Genomic DNA, 20,122 nt, shown 5'->3' on the forward strand with positions numbered 1-20,122 from the left:
CAGCTCAAGCTGTTGTTGTTGAATTGACTCTGAGTTACTCTAATGAGGGCCCTCTACTATGACATCATTATTTCTTGGGAGAGATATAGGTCTATTTTTTTTTTTTGAGCATTCTCCATATTGATTTCTATAGTAGCCAAATACATTCTAACCAGCAGTAATGGTATAAGGTTTCCCTTCTGTATACATCCTTGCCAGCATATGTTGTTACTTTTTTTTAGTGCCATTCTGGCTGGGATGAGATGGTTTTCAATGTAATTTTGATTTCATTTCTCTGATGTGTACTAATGTTGATCTTTTTTCATATGTTTATTGGCTGTTTGTATTTCAAGTTTTGAGAACCATGTTCATTAGCACACTTGCTGATTGAATTTTTTTTTAAGGCTGAAATTGCCCCCCCCCCTTTTTTTTTATTAGTTTTCTATTCAGCAAATACAGGCAGTTTGGTACCATTATTAGGCTCACCCATGACCTGCCCCCTCCCCATTGGCCCCTCCTTCTTAAGGTATATGGGTCATGCCTTATGGAGTTAGTCCACAGTTATTGGTACGATAAATGTCTCTGCATATCCTGACCCAACATGTGGCTCTGACATTCTTTCCGTCCCCTCTTCCGCAAAAGTTCCCCGAGCCATGTTGGGTTCATTTTTGGTATGCTTCAGTGATGAGGTGTTGGGGGCCTCTGAGGCTCTGGCTCTCTGATTTGGTAGGAGTTGATTTTTCTCTGTATTGGTCTCCTTCCCCCTTGTGCTGGCATCTGGTTCATCAGGAAATCGGCACCCTTGCTTGTTTTGCTAATTTTCCTTCATTTCAACCAAGGCCCTTTTGAGGTATGATGGGGTGGCTCTCTCCTTAGGATCTGCATCTGTCTGAAAAAGAGAAGCAGATTCTCCAGCGGAGAGTAAGTTAGTTCCAGGACAAATGAAATAACCCTTACTTTTTTTTTTTTTAAATAGAGAGTTTAATAGGTGTAGGCCCTCTTGTAGCCCATGATTGATGGTAGCTTGATATTGGAGAGAGGGTTTATGTTTGGATATGATTCTGACTTGTTTCCCAGCTCCAGCTATGGGATGGGTCCCGTACCACTGAGGGGAGCAGTTAGCCAAATCAAGAGCAGTTGGTTCCCCACCATGGCTCTGTGCCACTATTGGTACTTGTGTGGGCATCACAACCAGTTATTTGTTGCTAAGTAGGTTAGACCATGAGTTGCTTGGAGAGATACTGGTTATTTCCTCCAGTCCATGTAGCACCTTCTGGTACTAGATACGCTGACTGTCTGTCTGGGGACTGATTCTCTTCTGGCTTCCAGCCATGCTATTCCATTTTTCGTGTCAGCTGCATATGGTGTCTTCAGCAGTAGGGTCTTACCACTAACCTTTGATGGGTCATCAAGTACTCTGATAAAAATCTGTCATTCTTTTAGGAAAACTTGTAGGTTTCTCTGATCAAAAGCTCATTTTTGATGGTAGCCCCATGCTGGTACTGGGAGTCACAGGTCAGTGCCCACTAAGAAAATGAGGAAGAGTATAAACTAATATACAAGAGTTAGGGAGGAGACGGGGGGGGGGGGGAGGAGGGAGGGAAGATGTAGAAGGTTTAGGTTAGATTGATCCTACCCTCTCCAGTGTCTTGTGGTTCAGGTGTATCCTATAAGGGCCTGGTGAGGGTTCAACCATTTGGTCTGCCTTTTAGGAAGTAGAATTTTTTGGTACCATTGCCGTTTGGGTCTAAATTAGTGTTTCCCACCCCTTCTGTGCCCTCTCCTCCCCATCCATCCTAGTGTCTAGTCCACTTGCTTGCTGGGTATGTAAGGTATCTTGGGTAGATTCAGGTTAGGTGCTATAGATGAGTGAGACTATATGGCAGTATTTTTTTCTGTGATTGGGTAAGTTCACTGAGGATGATCTGTCCCAGGTTCACCCATTTTTCCTCAATTTCTTTGTGTCATTTTTTTCTTACTGCTGTGTAGAATTCCATTGTGTAGATATACCACATCTTAGTTATCCATTCTTCTAGTGATAGACATCTGGATTGATTCCAGCTCTTAGCTATTGTGAATTGGGCCGCTACAAACATGGTTGAGCAAATCTTTCTGGCCTGTGGTTTGAAGATTTTTGGGTAGATGCCCAGTAAGGGAAAACTGGGTCTGTTGGTAACTCTATAGACAGCTTTTTCAGGAGTCTCCATATTGCTTTCCAAAGAGGTTGTACCATCCTGCATTCCCACCAACAGTGGATGAGTGTTCCTACTCCTCCACATCCTCACCAGCATTTATTTTCGTTTGATTTTTTGATGTTTGCTATCTTTACTGGGGTAAGGTGGAATATTATAGTTGTTTTAATTTGCATTTCTCTGATGATTAGGGATGATTGAATTTTTGATTTCCTTTTCATTTTCTTAGTTCTTTGTATATTGTAGATATTAATCCTCTGTCAGAAATATAACTAGCATAGATTTTTTTCCTCATTGTGTAAGCTGTCTCTCAACTGACTTTTTTTTTTTTTTGCCATGCAAAAGTTTTTTAATCACATTTGTCAATTGGTTTCTCATAATCTTGTCTTAAATTAATGTCTTCAATCCATTTGGAGTTGTTTTATAGTATAATGTGAGATATATAAATCTTTATTATTTTTAATATTTTACTTATTTGAAAAATAAGTACCCACACAGGCCCAGTTGTCACTGCAGATGAATTCCAGATGATTGCACCACTTTGTGCATCTGGCTTTATGTGGATACTGGGAATTTAACCTGGGCCAGCAGGCTTTGCAAGCAAGCACCTTTAATCACTGAACCATCTCTCCAGCCCTTAACTTTATTCCTCTACAAGGGGATATTGAGGTTTTTTGACATTATTTGTTGAAGTTTTCTTTTCTCTGATGTATATTTTTGGCATCTCTGTTAAAATCTAGGTAGCTATATATAGTAGAGTGGGTTTATATCTGGATCTTAGTCTGTTCCATTGGTCCATTTGTCTGTCTTTGAGTGCCAGTACCATGCAGTTTTTGTTACTATGGTTCTGTACTATAACATGAAATCAGATGTGGTAATACCTCCAGCCTTATTTATTTACTTATTTATTGTTGAGTTCCTATATAGTATGTCATCATTAAGTCACTTTTTGAGATCTCTGATTTTTTAAACATAGGCAGTTGTAGAGAAGTACTTCTTTCTTAAGACTGTTTTCATAATACTCCATTGGTTTTACTATGTTCTGTCTTCATTTAATTCTAGAATTTTAAATTTTTTTTCCTTAATTTCTTCACAGTCATTTGTCATTCAGCAATGTGTTGTTCAGTGTGTGTAAGTTTGTGGTCAGATAGAATACAAGAAATACTTAAGTTTTCTTATATTTGTTAGGACTTTCTTTGTATCCTATTTCATGATCTGTTTAATAAAAATTTCCATGGACTGCTGAAAAGAGTTCTATAGTGTTTAGATGGATGTTCTATATATGTTAGTCCATTTGATCTATGGTGTCATTTAATTCAGATATTTCTCTTTATTTTGTCAGGATTACTTTGTATTCAAATAGCTATTTTAAATTCTCTATGTAAGTATTCATACGTATCAACAGTGGTTGATTTCTGGCAACTTATTTTTCAATTAGGTTAGGAGAATAGTTCTTAATTTTTATTGCCATTCTACAATGGCTGTACATTCAGGTGTTAAATATCTGATTTCATCTTCATAGTCTGACTTTGTACCTGTCCTACAACTTCCAAATAATCTATTTTCTCTGAGCCTATGGTCAGTGCGGTTATTTCAGCACTAGACTAGTAGTCCTTCCTCCCTTCTAGTCCAAGATTTTAATCTAACATCTGACTGGGGCCTGGTTGTGCCCAGCTGCTTCTGTCCCCATCATCAGCTTTCCCCAAGTGGTAATGTTTCTGTCCATGTTTGGGCACCTAGAGCCAATTGTCAGGATACAGAGTAGGCAGTCCCATAGCCACTAACACCTCATGTATAGTCATATTTTGATCTTATAGTATCCTAAGAATAGTACAAGCATAGGAATGGGACATAGGCTCATAGTCCTATGACCTTTCTACTGCTATAATAAGTATACTTTTGGTCTTAGTCTACTGCAACTAGCCACAGATGATGCTGACCATAATACAAGGTCGCTTTATTGTTGCCACAGGTTCTGCCCTACCTTGGCCCCAAGGTGAGTTCAGAGTAAAGAGCCATTAGGAGCCCCTGATAATTGCATTTTTGGCCAAGCAAAGTCCTATGATTACTCCCAGGGGATAGTCTTTCCCAGCAGTGTCCTGTCCAGATTTAGGATGAAGAAGTAATGACAGCTCTTTGACCACTAAGCCAGTTTGGGTCTGTAGCTTTAGTACATGAGCACTGAATTACACCCATATGATCCAGGAATTACTTTCCAAATCTGTATTGTGACTTTCACCTGGTTTCCTTAGCTCTTGTGAAAGTAATTTGGTACATGTATGTGGAATCAAATTAATGTGTCTGTAAGAAGATAATCTGTAAAAAGAGGTTCCTTACTCTTCTGCCATATTGCTGAACCTCTGTTAGAGGTTTGCATTTGTGAAACATTTGATAAAAAACAAAAATACCAAAACCACTTAAAATGGGCTTTGCTTTCCTTTTATTTACTACTTTTATCTCATTTTGTTTTATTTTAGATCACTGTGTCCACTACTATGATCTTCGTAACACTAAACAGCCAATCATGGTCTTTAAGGGTCACCGAAAAGCAGTCTCTTACGCAAAGTTTGTGAGTGGTGAGGAAATTGTCTCTGCGTGAGTATTACTCTCCCCAGAGGGTGAGCTTAATACAAAGCCCTGTTATTATTGAATGGTTAGTAAAGGCATTGTAGGGGTGTGCAAAGAATAAATAACATTGGATGAACTTTTGTCAAATGGATCTTCATGTCTTTTCCAATTAAAATGCATGTATCCTCTGTATTAGTCCCCTTTTTTATTTTTTGTAAATGTTTTCAATCTTAACTATAATATATACTACATATAGCCATATAAAGTTCAGTTTTCTCATCTCCAAAATGCACCAATAATATTTTGTGAATCTTTAAGTAAAATAGTATTTGTAAAATGTTTAGCATGAAATCCTATTCAGTGAATGGTACAGTAAAAATATGATTTATTACTAGTCATTAGTGTATATATTAAAACATTTCTTTTACAGAAAAAATAAAGCAAATATTTCAATATGGTTTAAAGTTTATAAAAACAAAAAGTCAGTGGAAAAGACATGCTATTTTAAGTCTTTGATAGAATTGCCAGTGATTTTTGTTAAAAATTATGTTTTAGTAAATAACTATATTTATATCCTTTCAGTAAGATAAATTACTTTATAGAGACTTTTGAACCATACCCCTCACCTGTAGGTGTGACCATACTGTGAAAATAGTTTATGCTCAATGTTCTTTTATAACTCAACAGTGAGAAAGCATGTCAGAAGAGGAACAAATATATCCCTGATATTAAACATATCTCCCATTGGAAATAGCATTATTTCATGGTGGTGGTATTGATGCTCTTGATGCTGTTGATCACATCCTACATATACAGCATAATAGAAAGCGTCTTAAATGAAGTTAGTTTTCAGTGTTGGATTCCTTTAATTCTGTAAAGTAGATTGTTACATTCCATTTCACATTTAACGAGGGGATAACTGAGGCCAGTGAAGAAACAGACTCAGACAGTCTGGCACCATAGCCTGCATTCTCAGCAACAATATGGGATTGCTTTTACTTAGTTGTGGTGATGAGTTTCATACCATGAAATCTAAAATATTCTTTTTGTGTTTATCTCAGCTCAACAGACAGCCAGCTAAAACTGTGGAATGTAGGGAAACCATACTGTCTGCGTTCCTTCAAGGGTCATATCAATGAGAAAAACTTTGTAGGTCTTGCTTCCAATGGAGATTATATAGCTTGTGGTAAGTGAAACCATCTTTTAAGGGAACGTTGTAACAGATAACTCAATACAACTGAATTCCATGAAGAAATGGTATAATAATCAGAAGGGAGCATAACAAACTTGATCCTGTAGGCCTGTGAAATTTTTCTCCAGTTAATCTGGAAAAACACTATTTTTTAAAATTTTTGTGTGTATGGTATGGTATGTGTGTGTAGCCATGCTACAGTACATACATCGAAATCAGTAAACAACTTTGAGTGTCAGTCCTTGCCTTACACATTGTTTTTGAGGCAGTTTATCTTGTTCCGTGCATTCATTGAACTAGCTAACCACAGAGATTCTGGGGATGCTTCTGTCTCCGCTTCCCATCTCACCATAGGAGGGGTGAGATTACAGACACTAGTCACTATGTCCTGCTTTTGCATGGGGTGTGGGAATTTAAATTTAGGTAGTCATTTTTGTAATCGTTTTTACCTACTGAGGCCTCTCTCCAGTCCTAGTCCTTTTTTTTTTTTTTTTGAACACAAAAGCCAATTGCCTGATATTGCATAAGATTTGCAACTGTGTTTATGCAGTTATACTCTGTTGTGACATAATTTCTATAGATTTTTAGCATAATTACCTTTGCTTTGATAGACTGCTGAAAAATTGAGATCTGTAGATCTCTCGTTTCACACAGTAATGCTTTATTGGGAAATGGCAAATAAACTGTGTGAGCTATTCAGATCTGACCATGTAAGTACTATAGCCTTCAGTTTCTATTCTACATGGTAATCTTTCAGATTCGTAAAGAATTCTTGCCAGGCATGATAGTGTATGCCTTTAATCCCAGCATTTGAGAGACAGAGGTAGGATGATCGCTATGAGTTTGTGACCAGCCTGAGACTACATAGTCAATTGCAGGTCAGCCTGGGCTAGAGTGAGACCCTACCTCAAAAAATAGGCGGGGGCTGAAGGGATGGCTTATCAGTTAAGGTGTTTGCCTGCAAAGCCAAAGAACCCAGGTTCAGTTCCTCAGGACCCACGTTAGCCAGATGCACAAGGGGCCACATGCGTCTGGAGTTCGTTTGCAGTGGCTGGAGTACCCATTCTCTCTCTCTCTCTCTCTCTCTCTCTCTCTCTCTCCCCCTCCCTCTCCCTCTTTCTTAATCAAATAAATAAATAAATAAAAATAAAATATTTCTAAAAATGAACTTAAAATTCTTGTATTGTAATTTATCAATATTTTTACATCATTTAATATTAGATTAGCAAACAATAGCATTCATCCAAGAATCCTTTTCTCATCTGGTTCCAGTTGCTCCTGTAACTAGTCTCTCAGATTTGACCATAAAAGCCTATTGATCTCTGAGGTAAAACTTTGAATAATACTGTCTAGATGGGACATTCTGTTAAAAGAAATACATAGTTCACTGTAGCTAAAGGTCATGGATTCAATCTCCAGTGCAAAGGCAAGTTATATAGGGACTCAGATGGGGAAACTGTTAACTAAGTATGATGATGTACATCTGCAAACCCACCATTTAAGAGGCAGAGCAAGGTAATTATGAGTCTGGATCCAGATAGGGCTATTTAATGAGACTGTCTCAAAATTACTATGCATGTGTGCCTGTGCATGGTTTTGTCTCATTCCAAGTCCTCCTTTTCTAAACATTTGTATTTATTTTCAGGAAGTGAAAACAACTCCCTCTACCTGTACTATAAAGGACTTTCTAAGACTTTGTTAACTTTTAAGTTTGATACAGTCAAAAGTGTGCTGGACAAAGACAGAAAAGAAGATGATACAAATGAATTTGTTAGTGCTGTGTGCTGGAGGGCACTACCAGATGGGGTAAGTTCATGGCTTTTTGTTTGTTTGTTTTTGTTGTTGTTGTTGTTTCTTTTTTTGCTTTGGTATCTCTGTAATGTTTTTTAAATACACAGGGTTTTTATTTTGATATAAATTGATACAAGATACCTATTTTCCTTTTGGATTTTTTCATGTTACCAGAGAAAAATGGAAATTTTAGATTATTATTGAAATGTTATTGATAGTACAATGCTTATCTGATACAGTGTCTCTCCTTTGTACTCAGAGCACCTGTGCATACTTCAGTCCTGTTAGCTTTCCATTAAGACTGAAAATTTCTCTAGAGTACCCACTGCATCTCATTTTTTCTAGTGATCACATGTAATACATGCTCAAAAAGGATTCAGCTGAAGTTAAAGAATGACTTATATATATGCCTAATAAAGTACTCTTATACCCTACAAATGTACTTAAGTATGAATATTTAAGCACTTGATTTCTTTGTAAGAAAGTTACATTGCTAGGTAATTAAAAGTATCTCAGAGTTTTTACTTATTTATAGATTAGAATCTATTCAATAAAGTATATGAAAATGTAATTATCTTGGTTTCCAAATCAATTGTCAGTGTCCTCTTTATATAAATAGTTTCTTAGGCACTTGGTTGTTATAATTGAGGATATATTCTTTTATTTTGTTCTGCTTGGGTACTGTTGCAGTCTCTTTCACATTGCTGGGGTGAACCTCCAGACCAGACACAGTTATAGGAGGAAGGGGCTTATTGAAGCTTACAGATCTAGGGGAAAATCCATAATGGAAGAAAAAGCTGGCCCCCTTTCCCAGGTCCACACAGAGAGAAATACCACCACTAATACCATAGCAAGGACACTCCAGGAATCCCAGGCAGAGCTCAAGTACTCTGCCTATCTTTTGACTGGAAATCAGTTCTGCCCCCCCTAAAAAAAACCACCACAATGACATCAAGTTACAAGCTTGAATAAAACTCCTAATTCTACTGGGGTGGAGGGTGTTCAAGCTATCACAGGTGCTTTGGATTGAACTCTGAGCCTTGCACATGCTGAGCATGCATAAGTTTTATCCCAGCTCCTAGTATTTTTTTCAACCCAAAAATTCGTGATTTGGTTTACAGTTTAAAGTATCTGCTTTCCAAGTACAGTTGAACTTGGAGTAATTATTGTTGTCATGTTTAAAATTCTGTGACTCAACTTTCAATGTTCATAAAAACAAACTAGGTAATTTGGATTTTCCTTCCCTTTGTGTAAACCTAGAAAAGTTAGGCATGGTACAGGTACTGTTGTACATTGCATAAAGATGTGTTTGTCAGTGATAAGCTGCATGTGTGGTAGGGATCACCTACAAATATAATGGAGCTAAAAGATTTCTGTCATGTAGTCAACACATGACTGAAAAAGAGCTAGAGGAGGGGCTGGAAAGATGGCTTAGTGGTTAAGGCACTTGCCTACAAAGCCAGAGGACCTTGGTTCAATTCCCCAGTACCCACATAAGCTAGATGCACAAGTTGGTGCATGCATCTGGAGTTCGTTTGTAGTGGGTGGAAGCCCTGTCATGCCCATTCCCCGTCCCTCCCTCCCCCCCACCTTCCTTCCCTCCCTCTTTTCCTCTCTCAAATAAAATAAAATGTTTTTTTAAAAAGAAGCTAGAGGACAGGGAGCTTCAGAACAAAAGGAGGACCCCGACACCATGAGCATGCTCACTGAAAAATTGCTTCAAATTTTTCCTTGCCCCATAAGACCCTCAGTGGGACCAAACATGTAGATGGAAGAGTGATTTAATAGCATTTATATTTAGACCTTGACTGATTTATTTATTCATGTCTTAAGTTTTTAAACCAAAATGTTTGCAATGCAGAAAAGTGAATAAAAATAATAGGAAATGTTTATGGAGGAAGGATAAAACTCTCACCTTAATGATGAAAGGCAGAAAATATTTTTATATGGCTTTATGTATTTGTAATGGAAGCTAAGTGTTATTCCAAGAGTCTAATGGTTTAAAGAAGAAAAAAAAAACATTAAATTTGTCAAGTAAAAGGTTATAGTTAGCTGAGGTTAATTTATTATTGAAGAAAAAGTATTTTTCCATCTTTGCCTTTTTGAGTCATGGTCTTAGTATGTAACCCAGGCTGACCAGAAATTCAATTCTGTTTCTGCCTTCCATGTTCTAGGATTATAGACAAACACTACTACTCCTGGCAGGAAAAAATAATATTTTTATATGTTTAGTATAACGTAAGTACTCAGTATTTATAAACTTACATGGAATACACCATGTTCTGGGCCTTCATATTCACTCACTTCACAGTTACTCATCAGAAGTTTTTAGTCATGCAAGCTTTTTCATGCTAATTATCAGATACAAACATGAACAAATTTTAAGTCTTTTATACCCAGTTTTACCCGAACATTTCATGTCTGGATTTTGTACATATATTTATATCACAGTTTTTATAATAGTGCATTAATATGCTGTACAATTTGTAGCCTAGAAAGACTAGACTACCATATAACCTAGTCATGTAGTAGTGTGGGTCTTCTAGATTTGGGTAAGTAAATAAATATATGCTATAATATTCACATAATGACCAAATTACTTGACAGTTTATTTCTTAGCATATGTTCATTTCCTGTCATTAAACATGTGATGATTAGTTTTAAAAGACCTAAGGCTGGTAAGATGGCACAGTTGTTAAAGGTGCTTTATTCCAAAGCCTGTCAGCCAGAGTTCATGAGTGAAAAGTGGTGTGTGTGTTTGTGATCTCTGTTGTACCTATGACATTGATGGCCGAGCCAGAAGAATCGAGTTCCTGGGACAGTGACATTCCTTTGTAGTCTGGCAGTTTCTTCACAGCAGCAATCAACCTTGTCTCAAAGAAGGACTCAAAGAGCACCCCAAAGTTGTCCTTTACACATGCACTCTGCATGCACATGCACGCGTGCACACATACACACAAACACAAATTCACTTTTTTAATGCCTGATTTTGGAAACACAACAGAGAGGAATTATTGGAGTAGGAATATGAGCCTGACTTTGAGCCCAGTTTTCCCCCAGAAATTTTTTGGTTTTAATGGGTAACTGAAAGCATTGTAGCAGTTTCAGAGGGGCAGAGAAATTGCCTGTCACTGTATGAGATGCTCATGTTACTTTAGGTCAACCAAAAGGATGCAGTCTGTGATAAACCAGTAAACCCTTGAAAACCAACTTGAATGGGGGTGATCCTGGATTTCTAGAATCCACAGAATGCAAACTCAAGTCATGTCTCAAAGATTAACATAATTTATTTTCTTGTTTGTTTTCTACTTTTGGAAATACAGTAAGAACTCAACAGACATAGGAAAATACAAGGCAATATAAATGAAAAGCCTGCATAGCAATAGACAATAGAAACAGAATTCCACCAGCTCTGGAATACATTTGTCAAACATAGCTTACAAGTCACCATGCTTACATGATGCAGATAGAATTGAAACTTTCATTTGGGAAATGGAGACTATTTTAAAAATTAAAACTTTAAAGCTGAAAAATGTAATTGCCAAAATAAATTCAGTGGTTGTATTGGATGGAAGATAAAGTAGAAAAAGTAATTCATTTTTAGACAGGTTAGGAGAAAATGTATACAAGAAGAAATGAAGAGGAAAAATATGATGGGAAAAATGTAGAAAAGAGATACAGGATCAAGCAGTAGTATTTAATAATGTTGAATAGGAGAAATTAAGAGGACAGGAGAGGACTCTTACATAAGCAAAAATTACAGAAGGGATTATTTTGAGGCCCTTACCAAGTTAATGAGATATGTTAAGATAGCAACTAGACTCATCAAGACTTTAAACTGCAGAGAATGGATGATATGAAGTGTGCTTTGTGAGGACACCTTGAATAACATAGTCTTGCCTTGAGTTGCCTTCTTATGGCACCATTTCTTTGGAAATGTATTAAGACAAGTACAGAATATTGTGTGCTAATTGAAAGCTAACTTAAGTGTACTATAAAACACTGTGGCATTGATTCTGGACTTGTAGAACTATGAGTTGCCATAATGGTCTTACATACTGCATGTTGAACAGTATAAGACTGGGGAAACCAAGCCACATCCTTGTATTGAGTGAAGTAAGCCATATGAGTTTCTGTTCACTCTGGCAGTAATAAGTACTATTAGTGTGAGTCAGTAACATCCAGCATGCTTTGAATATGAGTGAATGCCTGGCCTCCTCATAAGTTGGAAGACACTCTGCATGTCCTATCTGATATTTTTCTGTAATGCTAACTTATTTACTGCTAGGTTAATAAAACAAATTGTGTCCTATCCTCTAACCCTCACTGATGAGATACTCACACTTTAGCACAACTTAGTAATACTGATGAAAATAAAATATAGATATTTTCCTCTTTAAACCATGTTTCTTTTTTTATTGACAGACTGTTATATACATTTGTGGAGTAGTGTCTGATATTTTGATATATTTATACATAAGTATGCACAGACATATACAGCGATTAAAACAAACCAGTTAACATAGCCATCACTAACATTTTTTCCTTGCAAGAACATTTTGAAATATGTACTGTATTATTTTAGCTAATGTCAATATTCTGTACAGATCTCAAAAATGTGTTCCTCCTATGTAACAGGAACATTTTGCTCTTTGACAAACATCTTTTATTCAGTTTCTCATTGCCAGCATTTGGTAACGACTGTTCTACATTGTACTTATATGAAGAGGACCTTTTTACATTAGACATATAAGTAAAATCATGTAGTATTTGTCTGTCTGTGGCTTATCATTATGGCATAACACCCTCTGGCTTCATCCAAATTGTAGTAAATGACAGGATTGTGTCTATTTTTAATGCTCAAATAGTGTTCTCTTATGTGTGTGTGTTACATTTTATGTGTGCATAGATATAAAATTGATTCCATGTCTTACAATGATGTGGTGAATTTGAATTTGGAAATGCATTTGTATTTTCAACATACTAATTTCAGCTCCTTTGGATCATATGATAGTTATACATTTAGATTTCTTCCTCTGTATTGTTTTCCATAAAGACCCTACTAATTGACATTCCTACCAGTAGTGTTACCAAGATTCTCTTTACATCTTAGCCATCAGGTGTTGACCTTATTACTTATATCTTTTTAATTAAATAAATTCTAACAGATGTGAGATAATGACTCATTGCAATTTTAATTTGCCATCTCCCTGATCATCATATTAAACAATTTCATTTATTTGTTGCCCTTTTTGTTTGAGGCAAGCCCAACAGACTGCTTTTTTTAAAATTAATGTGAGAGAGGGAGGGAGAGAATTGGCATGACAGGTTCTCCAGCCACTGCACTTGAACTCCAGGTTCGGGGACCCCCTCGTGTGCATGTGCAACTTTGTGTGCATTTGTCATCTGGCTTACGTGTGACCTGGGGGGTGAAACGTGAGTCCTTAGGCTTTGCAAGCAAGTGCATTAACCACTAAGCCACCTTTCCAGCCCTTGTTGCCTATTTTTATGTTTCTTTGCCAGTTTTTTAAGCTAAACTGCTTATTTACTACTAAGTTGTTTTAGGAACCCTTGCTAGTGAACCCTTAATCTAGCTTGCAAATGTCCTACAAGTTGTCATTCAGTGGTTTCTTTTGTTGTGTTTTTTAGTTTGTTATAATCCTATATGTCTGTTTTTGCTTTTATCATTTGTGTTTCTGAAGTCTTATAAAAAAAATTACCGGTCCAATATTGTGAATCCTGTTTTATACTTCATGTTTCTGTTGTATTAGAATTACTTTTATTCTTCTCTTTGTCATAACACTATTTATTGATGAGATGGGATTCTTAAAAGAAGCTCCAGAGGGGGCTGCAGAGATGGCTTAGCAGTTAAGCGCTTGCCTGTGAAGCCTAAGGACCCCGGTTCGAGGCTCGGTTCCCCAGGTCCCACGTTAGCCAGATGCACAAGGGGGCGCACGCGTCTGGAGTTCGTTTGCAGAGGCTGGAAGCCCTGGCGCGCCCATTCTCTCTCTCTCCCTCTATCTGTCTTTCTCTCTGTGTCTGTCACTCTCAAATAAATAAATAAATAAAAATTTAAAAAAAAAGAAGCTCCAGAGAAAATGTCAGTTTGACCAATGTCCAACATGAAACAATAGAAGCCAGAAGGTACTGACATTGTGTAATCAATGTGTAAATGATCACTAGACTTCATCTAGTGACAATCTCTCAAAAAAAAAAGCCAAATAAATACATCTTTACCTGCATCTGAATAATTTGCCATCCATAGACCTACATTAATTAAACAAGCTTTAAATAATATTCTTAAAACAGAAGGAAGCTAGGCGTGGTGGTGTACTTTGGAGGCAGAGGTAGGAGGATCGCCGTGAGTTCGAGGACACCCTGAAACTACATAGTGAATTCCAGGTCAGCCTGAGCTAGGAGTGAAACCCGACCTTGAAAAACAAAACCAAAAAAAAAGGAGGAGGAGGAGGAAAAAGATCAAAGAGGCAGGAGATATGTCATTTGTTGTGGGTTTGTTTTTTTTTTTGAGAATTTGGTAAAGAAAATTATATCTGTTTTTATACCTTTGGATCCGCCCATGGTATGACTTGCTTGATAACACTACAAAGAAAGAACCGTTTTAGGTGTAGGAACCAATATCTGCTTTTCAGATTGTCTGCATCCATTTTTTGTCACAGGTACCCTCGTCCATGTCTTGTCAGCTCTGAATCATATACATCATTCATATTTTATCTAGTCAACAATCCAAAATGGATAGGCAGTAATTGGAATAGACTCTTAAGATTCCCAACATCTTCAAAAGTGGCCCCAAATATATGCTTTACCCTTATAAAAAGCGTTGATCTTTGTTGGGACATTCCCTCTTTTAGCTGTAGGTATCAGGAAATATATTTAAAGTTTGTATAACTAGGGCTGAGAGATCACTGAGTAGACAAAGTGCACTTACTATGCAAGCTAAATCTCCCTGTCACATTTAAGACATATTTGGCTGCACATACCTGTAAGATTCCTGGGGATCATTAGTCATCCAGTACAGTGAAAAAATGGCTAGCGCCTAGTTCGATAAGAGACCTACAAGAAAATAAGACAGAAGAGCAAATGGAGGAGGGACTCATTTTGCACCTGTATGTACAGGGCACATACCTCTGCACGCACACACCCCTATAGCTCTAGACTAAAGATTGTCATAATACAAATTTTCCCTCCTTTGAAACCACATGCAGCAAAACTTAAGAGACTTTCCATCTGTGCTGTCAACCATTCTTTGCAAATTTATGTCTTTCTGAGGTGAGAGCACCTATGTTTATAGTCATATAATTACTACTTCTAGTCAGTAAAACTGTATATTCTGAAACAGATCTTTCCTGTCTAAATTTCTTATTATTCCTATCCTTTAAAAATATTTGTTAAATGACATAGTATAAAGCCTTTTCCAGTTATTAGTCCTTATTTACCATTAGTTGGGTCTCCTGCTAACCTTCAGATTCTTTAACCAATAACATTATGGTGTCTTATCTAAGACTACATAGTGGAATCAGGCCACTTAAGTTCAGTTCTCAGACTCCCCATTTGCCTGCTCTGTTATCTTGCTGATAGTCCTTAACTACACTGCATCGGTGTGCTCATCAATAAAATACTGATAATGCCTGGTGTCTCTTAGGATTTTCAAAACATTGAAATCAGGAAATGTGCTTTGAATAATGTCTGACACAGCATAGTAACAGCGGTGTTATATAACTTGTTTCCATAAAAGCTTTATTTAAACCTAGACATCCTGCTCTAACTTTTTAGTAAACTTTTTTTTTTTGCATAAATCATCAGATTGCACTAAAGAAGAGAACTAAAGAACATTTGAGAAAACATGTGTAGTGCTGGTATACGATTCTGCATTTGACTTCAGAAGAATCAGTAACAAAGTTATATCAGAACTTTTCATTCCTAATTATTAAAGTTAGAGATCTTTCAGAATCATACTAAAACAATTTTAGTTTTAGAACCATGAATACATAATTCAGGAAAGAAATGAAAGGGATGATGATCAATATTTTGGAAAGTTTTTCAAGTCTTCTTGGGAAACTGTATGAACAATCTAGTTTGGTAACAGTGAATCATGCCATTACTGGCAAAAGCTTGTGTTGGGCATATGAACCAATAGATTTAAATGGTTCTCAGACATCTGCTATAGGGAATAGTTATTTATGAAATAAAATGTCTATTAGTATGTTTGGCTCCTTTGTCCATTTAAAGGGGTTCTGACCTTGAACTATGTTACTTGGGCATGGTAGTACACACGTTTATTCCAGCACTTAGAAGACTGAGGCACAAAAATTGAGAGATCAGGCTAGGCACTACATACAAAAACCGTGTGTGTGTGTGTGTGTGTGTGTGTGTGTGTATGCGCGCGTGTGTTTGTGTGTTTGTAAATATCTGTGAGCAGACTTCCTATGCTTTCTACAATCTAGTTTTTCAAAGTTCTTCAATGAATGTTGAGTGCACAGTGCAGGAGTTGCTCTTCTTTAAAAGATTTTTCTTTAATTTGTTTGCAAGTGCAGAGAGAGAGAAACTGGGCACACCAGAACAAAATCCAGATGGATGTAACACTTTGTGTATCTGCCTTTACATTGGTAGTGGGGACTTGAACTTGAGCTGTCAGGAAGCGCCTCCAACCGCTGAGCCATCTCCCTGGCCCCAAGAGTTGGTTTTCTTCCTCCCTTTCTTCATGAACTGTGTTTCTCTTTATCCTTTTACCTTTCCTTTGTTCTTTCCTCTAGCTGGATGCTTATAACATTTTAGAAAATTTTCCTGACTGAAAGAGGGCTCATCTGAATGAACTGTTTGTCTTGGGAGTGAAAGAAGATGCTGATAATGGACCCTGACCCAGGAAGACTGTGGCTCCCATCTAAGTGTCTTTTCCTAGTGTCCAGGCTAAAGAGAGACAGAGAAGTAGAATAGAGAGGTGGAAAGCTGAGACAACACTGTTAGTTTTTCTCTCTCAATAATGAACTTGAAGTATAACTTTTCCTAAGCCTCAGCAAACTTACTTGTTTTATTAGAAATAGTAAATGTGGTAATGAAATCAACAAATAATATTTATGGAGTCTATTTGACATTTCATATATTTATTGCATTATTGACATTTTAATGGAATGGAATGGAATTTGGCATATTAAACTGGTTCTTTTTTTTCTCATCATTTTGAAAAATAGGGTTTGTCCTGCATATGCCAATTTTAAATAGAGTTGACACAAATCTTTAAGCCACTTATTTTGTTGTTTTATGCTTTGTTTTGTTTGTTTTGGTTTTGGTTTGGAACACAGTATCAAGCTAAGTGACCACTTAAAATAACACCATTAACCAACAAATGGTTTTCATTATTGCCCATCCAAGCTGAGATAGAGAGGGACCTGAGTTTGATTTGTAAGTGCTTATCTTTTGATAGTTCCTACCATATCTCCTTATGAGTATAAAAGAAAAAAGTAAATACTGGATGTCACTTCCTTTTACTTAAAAGTTGTTAATAAAGGGCTGGAGAGATGCCTTAGCAGTTCAGGTACTTACCTAAAAAGCCAAAATACCCAGGTTCAATTTCCCAGTACCCACGTAAAGCCAGATGCACAAGGTGCCACATGCATCTGGAGTTCATTTGCAGTGGCGAGAGGTCCTGGTGCACCCATTTTTTAGCTATCTGCCATTTTTTCTCCCACTCACGGTTTCTCAAATAGATAACTAAAAATAAAATATAAAAATTATTAATGAATACTACATATATTGGTTGGGTGTGCTAATGTATATACAATGGAAAATAGGATTTATTTATTGATTAAATAAAATGTGTAATAAATACTTAAAGCATAATTCATCCTTCTTACAAAAATGGAAAGTAACTTCAAGAGAAGTGTTTTCTGCTCATTTAAATGTGTACTCTATTTGGGAAAAAGAAACTTGTTTTCCTTCTACAGCTTGCATTTAAGTCCCACTCACCTAACACTACTATGATTTTATATGACATTGGCCTGAGTTGCTAGCAGTGGACCTGTTAGGTCAGGTGTGAATAATCGTTTATAAAAACAGTTCCCTTATTCCCTCACTCAGTACTACTTCCTTACTGATAACTATCAATTACTTTTTAAAAATAGCCATGGGATTTGTATTAGTTGAATGAATAGTGCATTTTGGTTATGCCGTTTCTGATTTTAGCAAGTTATACATATGTCACAGGAATCAACAAACAAAGATGTCCACAAACTTCCTTCTCTGCCTTTTGTACTTGATAAAACAGTACTACACCAAGCAGAAATGTATGTTCAGTATTTGGACCCTATTACAGGTACATTATTTAGTCATCATTTGTGCTTCAAAGTGTTATATTTTCCCACACTTAACAGAGAACTTGTAGAAAAACTAAGAAAAGGAATATTGATAGGCAATTATATCACTGAAGCAGAATTGCAGTTATTCAGTGTTTCTTTTCCTTTTAGTCTTCCAGCTTATATCTTTTTTTTTTTTTTTTTTTTTTGAGGTAGGGTATTGCTGTAAACCAGACTGACCTGCTTTATTTGTGCCTTAGTTTTGATTCATTTATAATTATTGGTGCATATTAACTCTTAACATTATGAAGTTCCCCTTTTGTCCTCGATTATTTTGTTTTGTTCATAAAGTCCATTTTGTCTGAAAATATGTAACATTCTAGCTTTCTTATGATTACTATTTATATGGCTTTTTTTTTTCTGGTTGTCAGTTCAGTCTATTGGTGTCTTTGAATGTAAAATTAATCCCTTTCAGATGTAATATAGATTGACCTCTTATCCATTCTGAGAATCACTGCTTTTTTTCTTTTTTCTTCTTTTTCTTTCTTTCTTTTTTGTTTTTTTGAGGTGGGGGTCTCACCTTAGTCCAGGCTGACCTGGGATTCACTATGTGGTCTCAGGGTGGCCTCAAACTCATGGCGGTCCTCCTACTGCCTCCTGAGTGCTCAGATTAAAGGCATGTGCCACTCACCCAGCTAATCACTGCCCCCCCCCTTAAGTATATTATTTGTATACTTTCTTTAGTGATTCTAATTATCTGTTTTTTGACACAGAAGTTAATGTTTAATCTAGTTTTGCTTTTGTCAGTCTTTGTGTCTTTATATTTTGATTTGGATAATTTCTATTCTCTTGTCTTCAGGTTCAGTTCATTTTTTTCTTCACCTGTATCCAGTTTAATGGATGTATATATATATAAAAAACAAAAAAGCACTTTATCAGGCTGGTGAGATGACTTGTCAGTAATGTGCTTGCTAGTAATGTGCTTGCCTCACAAGCATGAGAACCCGAGTTTGATTCCTAGAATCTCCTAAACAAAGCTGGGCGTGGCTGCACACATTTATAATCCCAGCACTATAGAGTTGAAGACTGGTGGATTTATGAGACTCAGTAGCCAGCCAGTCTATCTGTTTTTGTTTTTGTTCTTTGATTTTTTGAGGTAGGGTCTCACTCTAGCCCAGGCTGACATGGAATTCACTAAGGAGTCTCAGGGTGGCCCCAGCTAGTCTATCTTACATGACAAGTTTCTGACCATTGTCTCAAAAAAAGTTTGGGGTGGTCTCAGAGAATGACAACTGAGGTTGTCCTCTGGCCTCTATGCTCCTGTACTGTTTTGGCAGTTTCAGTTCATGTTTGCCTGTGCCTATTGGCTATGGGCTTGTGTTTGAGGCACATTGCTCAGAGAACATGCACAGGAAACTGCTTGCCTATGACAGCTGAGAAGCAGAGAACAGGAAGACTAGGTCTCATAGTCCCCTTCCATCATACACCACCAGGAGCCTAATATTCTGCAAGGCCACCACCACCTCCAGAAGAGCTACTCTATGGACAAGAGAGTTTATTGGACATTTTAGATCCAAATTACAGCACTCTTCATGGTAGAATAAAGAAATCACAGAGGAGGAAAAAATGAAGCAAAACTGTTTCGTTTAGGTGCAAAACAGATCCTGATCAAGAGAACAAAACTGGTTATTACTAGCTTATAACCCTTACAAAGGATTGTTAGATTCCAGAAAATTGTTACACTTGGTAGTACTGCATTTGTGACAAAATGCCCATGTGGTAGTTTTCCTGTCATTAAAATTTTTAAGGTCTATAAAAAAATTTTTGTTCTTTTCTTTGAGTAATATGTAACCACTTTGGATTTTATGTTACCAGGAATCATGTATTTTAGCTGTCTGTTATTATAACCAATACTTGAGATAATTAGCTTATAAAGAGACACGTTTTATTTGAATTAATAGTTTGAGATTGTAGTCCATGATCTGACCAGTTGTTTTGGTCCTCTTGTGGGCATGTCAGATGGCATTGGCAGGGAGCAAATGGTAGCTAAACTGCTCACTTGATGGCCAAGAAGGAAAAAAAAAAAAGATGAA

The 20,122-nt window shown here is 36.8% G+C and overlaps 1 protein-coding gene across 2 annotated transcripts in view; it reads left to right on the forward strand.

The window, feature by feature from the left end:
• The window catches only part of Cop1 (COP1 E3 ubiquitin ligase), a 115,206-nt gene that overhangs the window by 83,005 nt on the left and 12,079 nt on the right, over nucleotides 1-20,122 (forward strand). For both annotated transcript variants that reach the window (XM_045159386.1, XM_045159390.1), the window contains exons 16-18: nucleotides 4,649-4,766; nucleotides 5,801-5,925; nucleotides 7,577-7,737. In XM_045159386.1, the coding sequence (XP_045015321.1) occupies nucleotides 4,649-4,766; nucleotides 5,801-5,925; nucleotides 7,577-7,737 (404 nt within the window). The remainder of the gene's footprint in view (nucleotides 1-4,648; nucleotides 4,767-5,800; nucleotides 5,926-7,576; nucleotides 7,738-20,122) is intronic.

Source organism: Jaculus jaculus, chromosome 1 (genome assembly GCF_020740685.1).
Source record: "Jaculus jaculus isolate mJacJac1 chromosome 1, mJacJac1.mat.Y.cur, whole genome shotgun sequence".
NCBI classification, from domain to species: Eukaryota; Metazoa; Chordata; class Mammalia; order Rodentia; family Dipodidae; genus Jaculus; species Jaculus jaculus.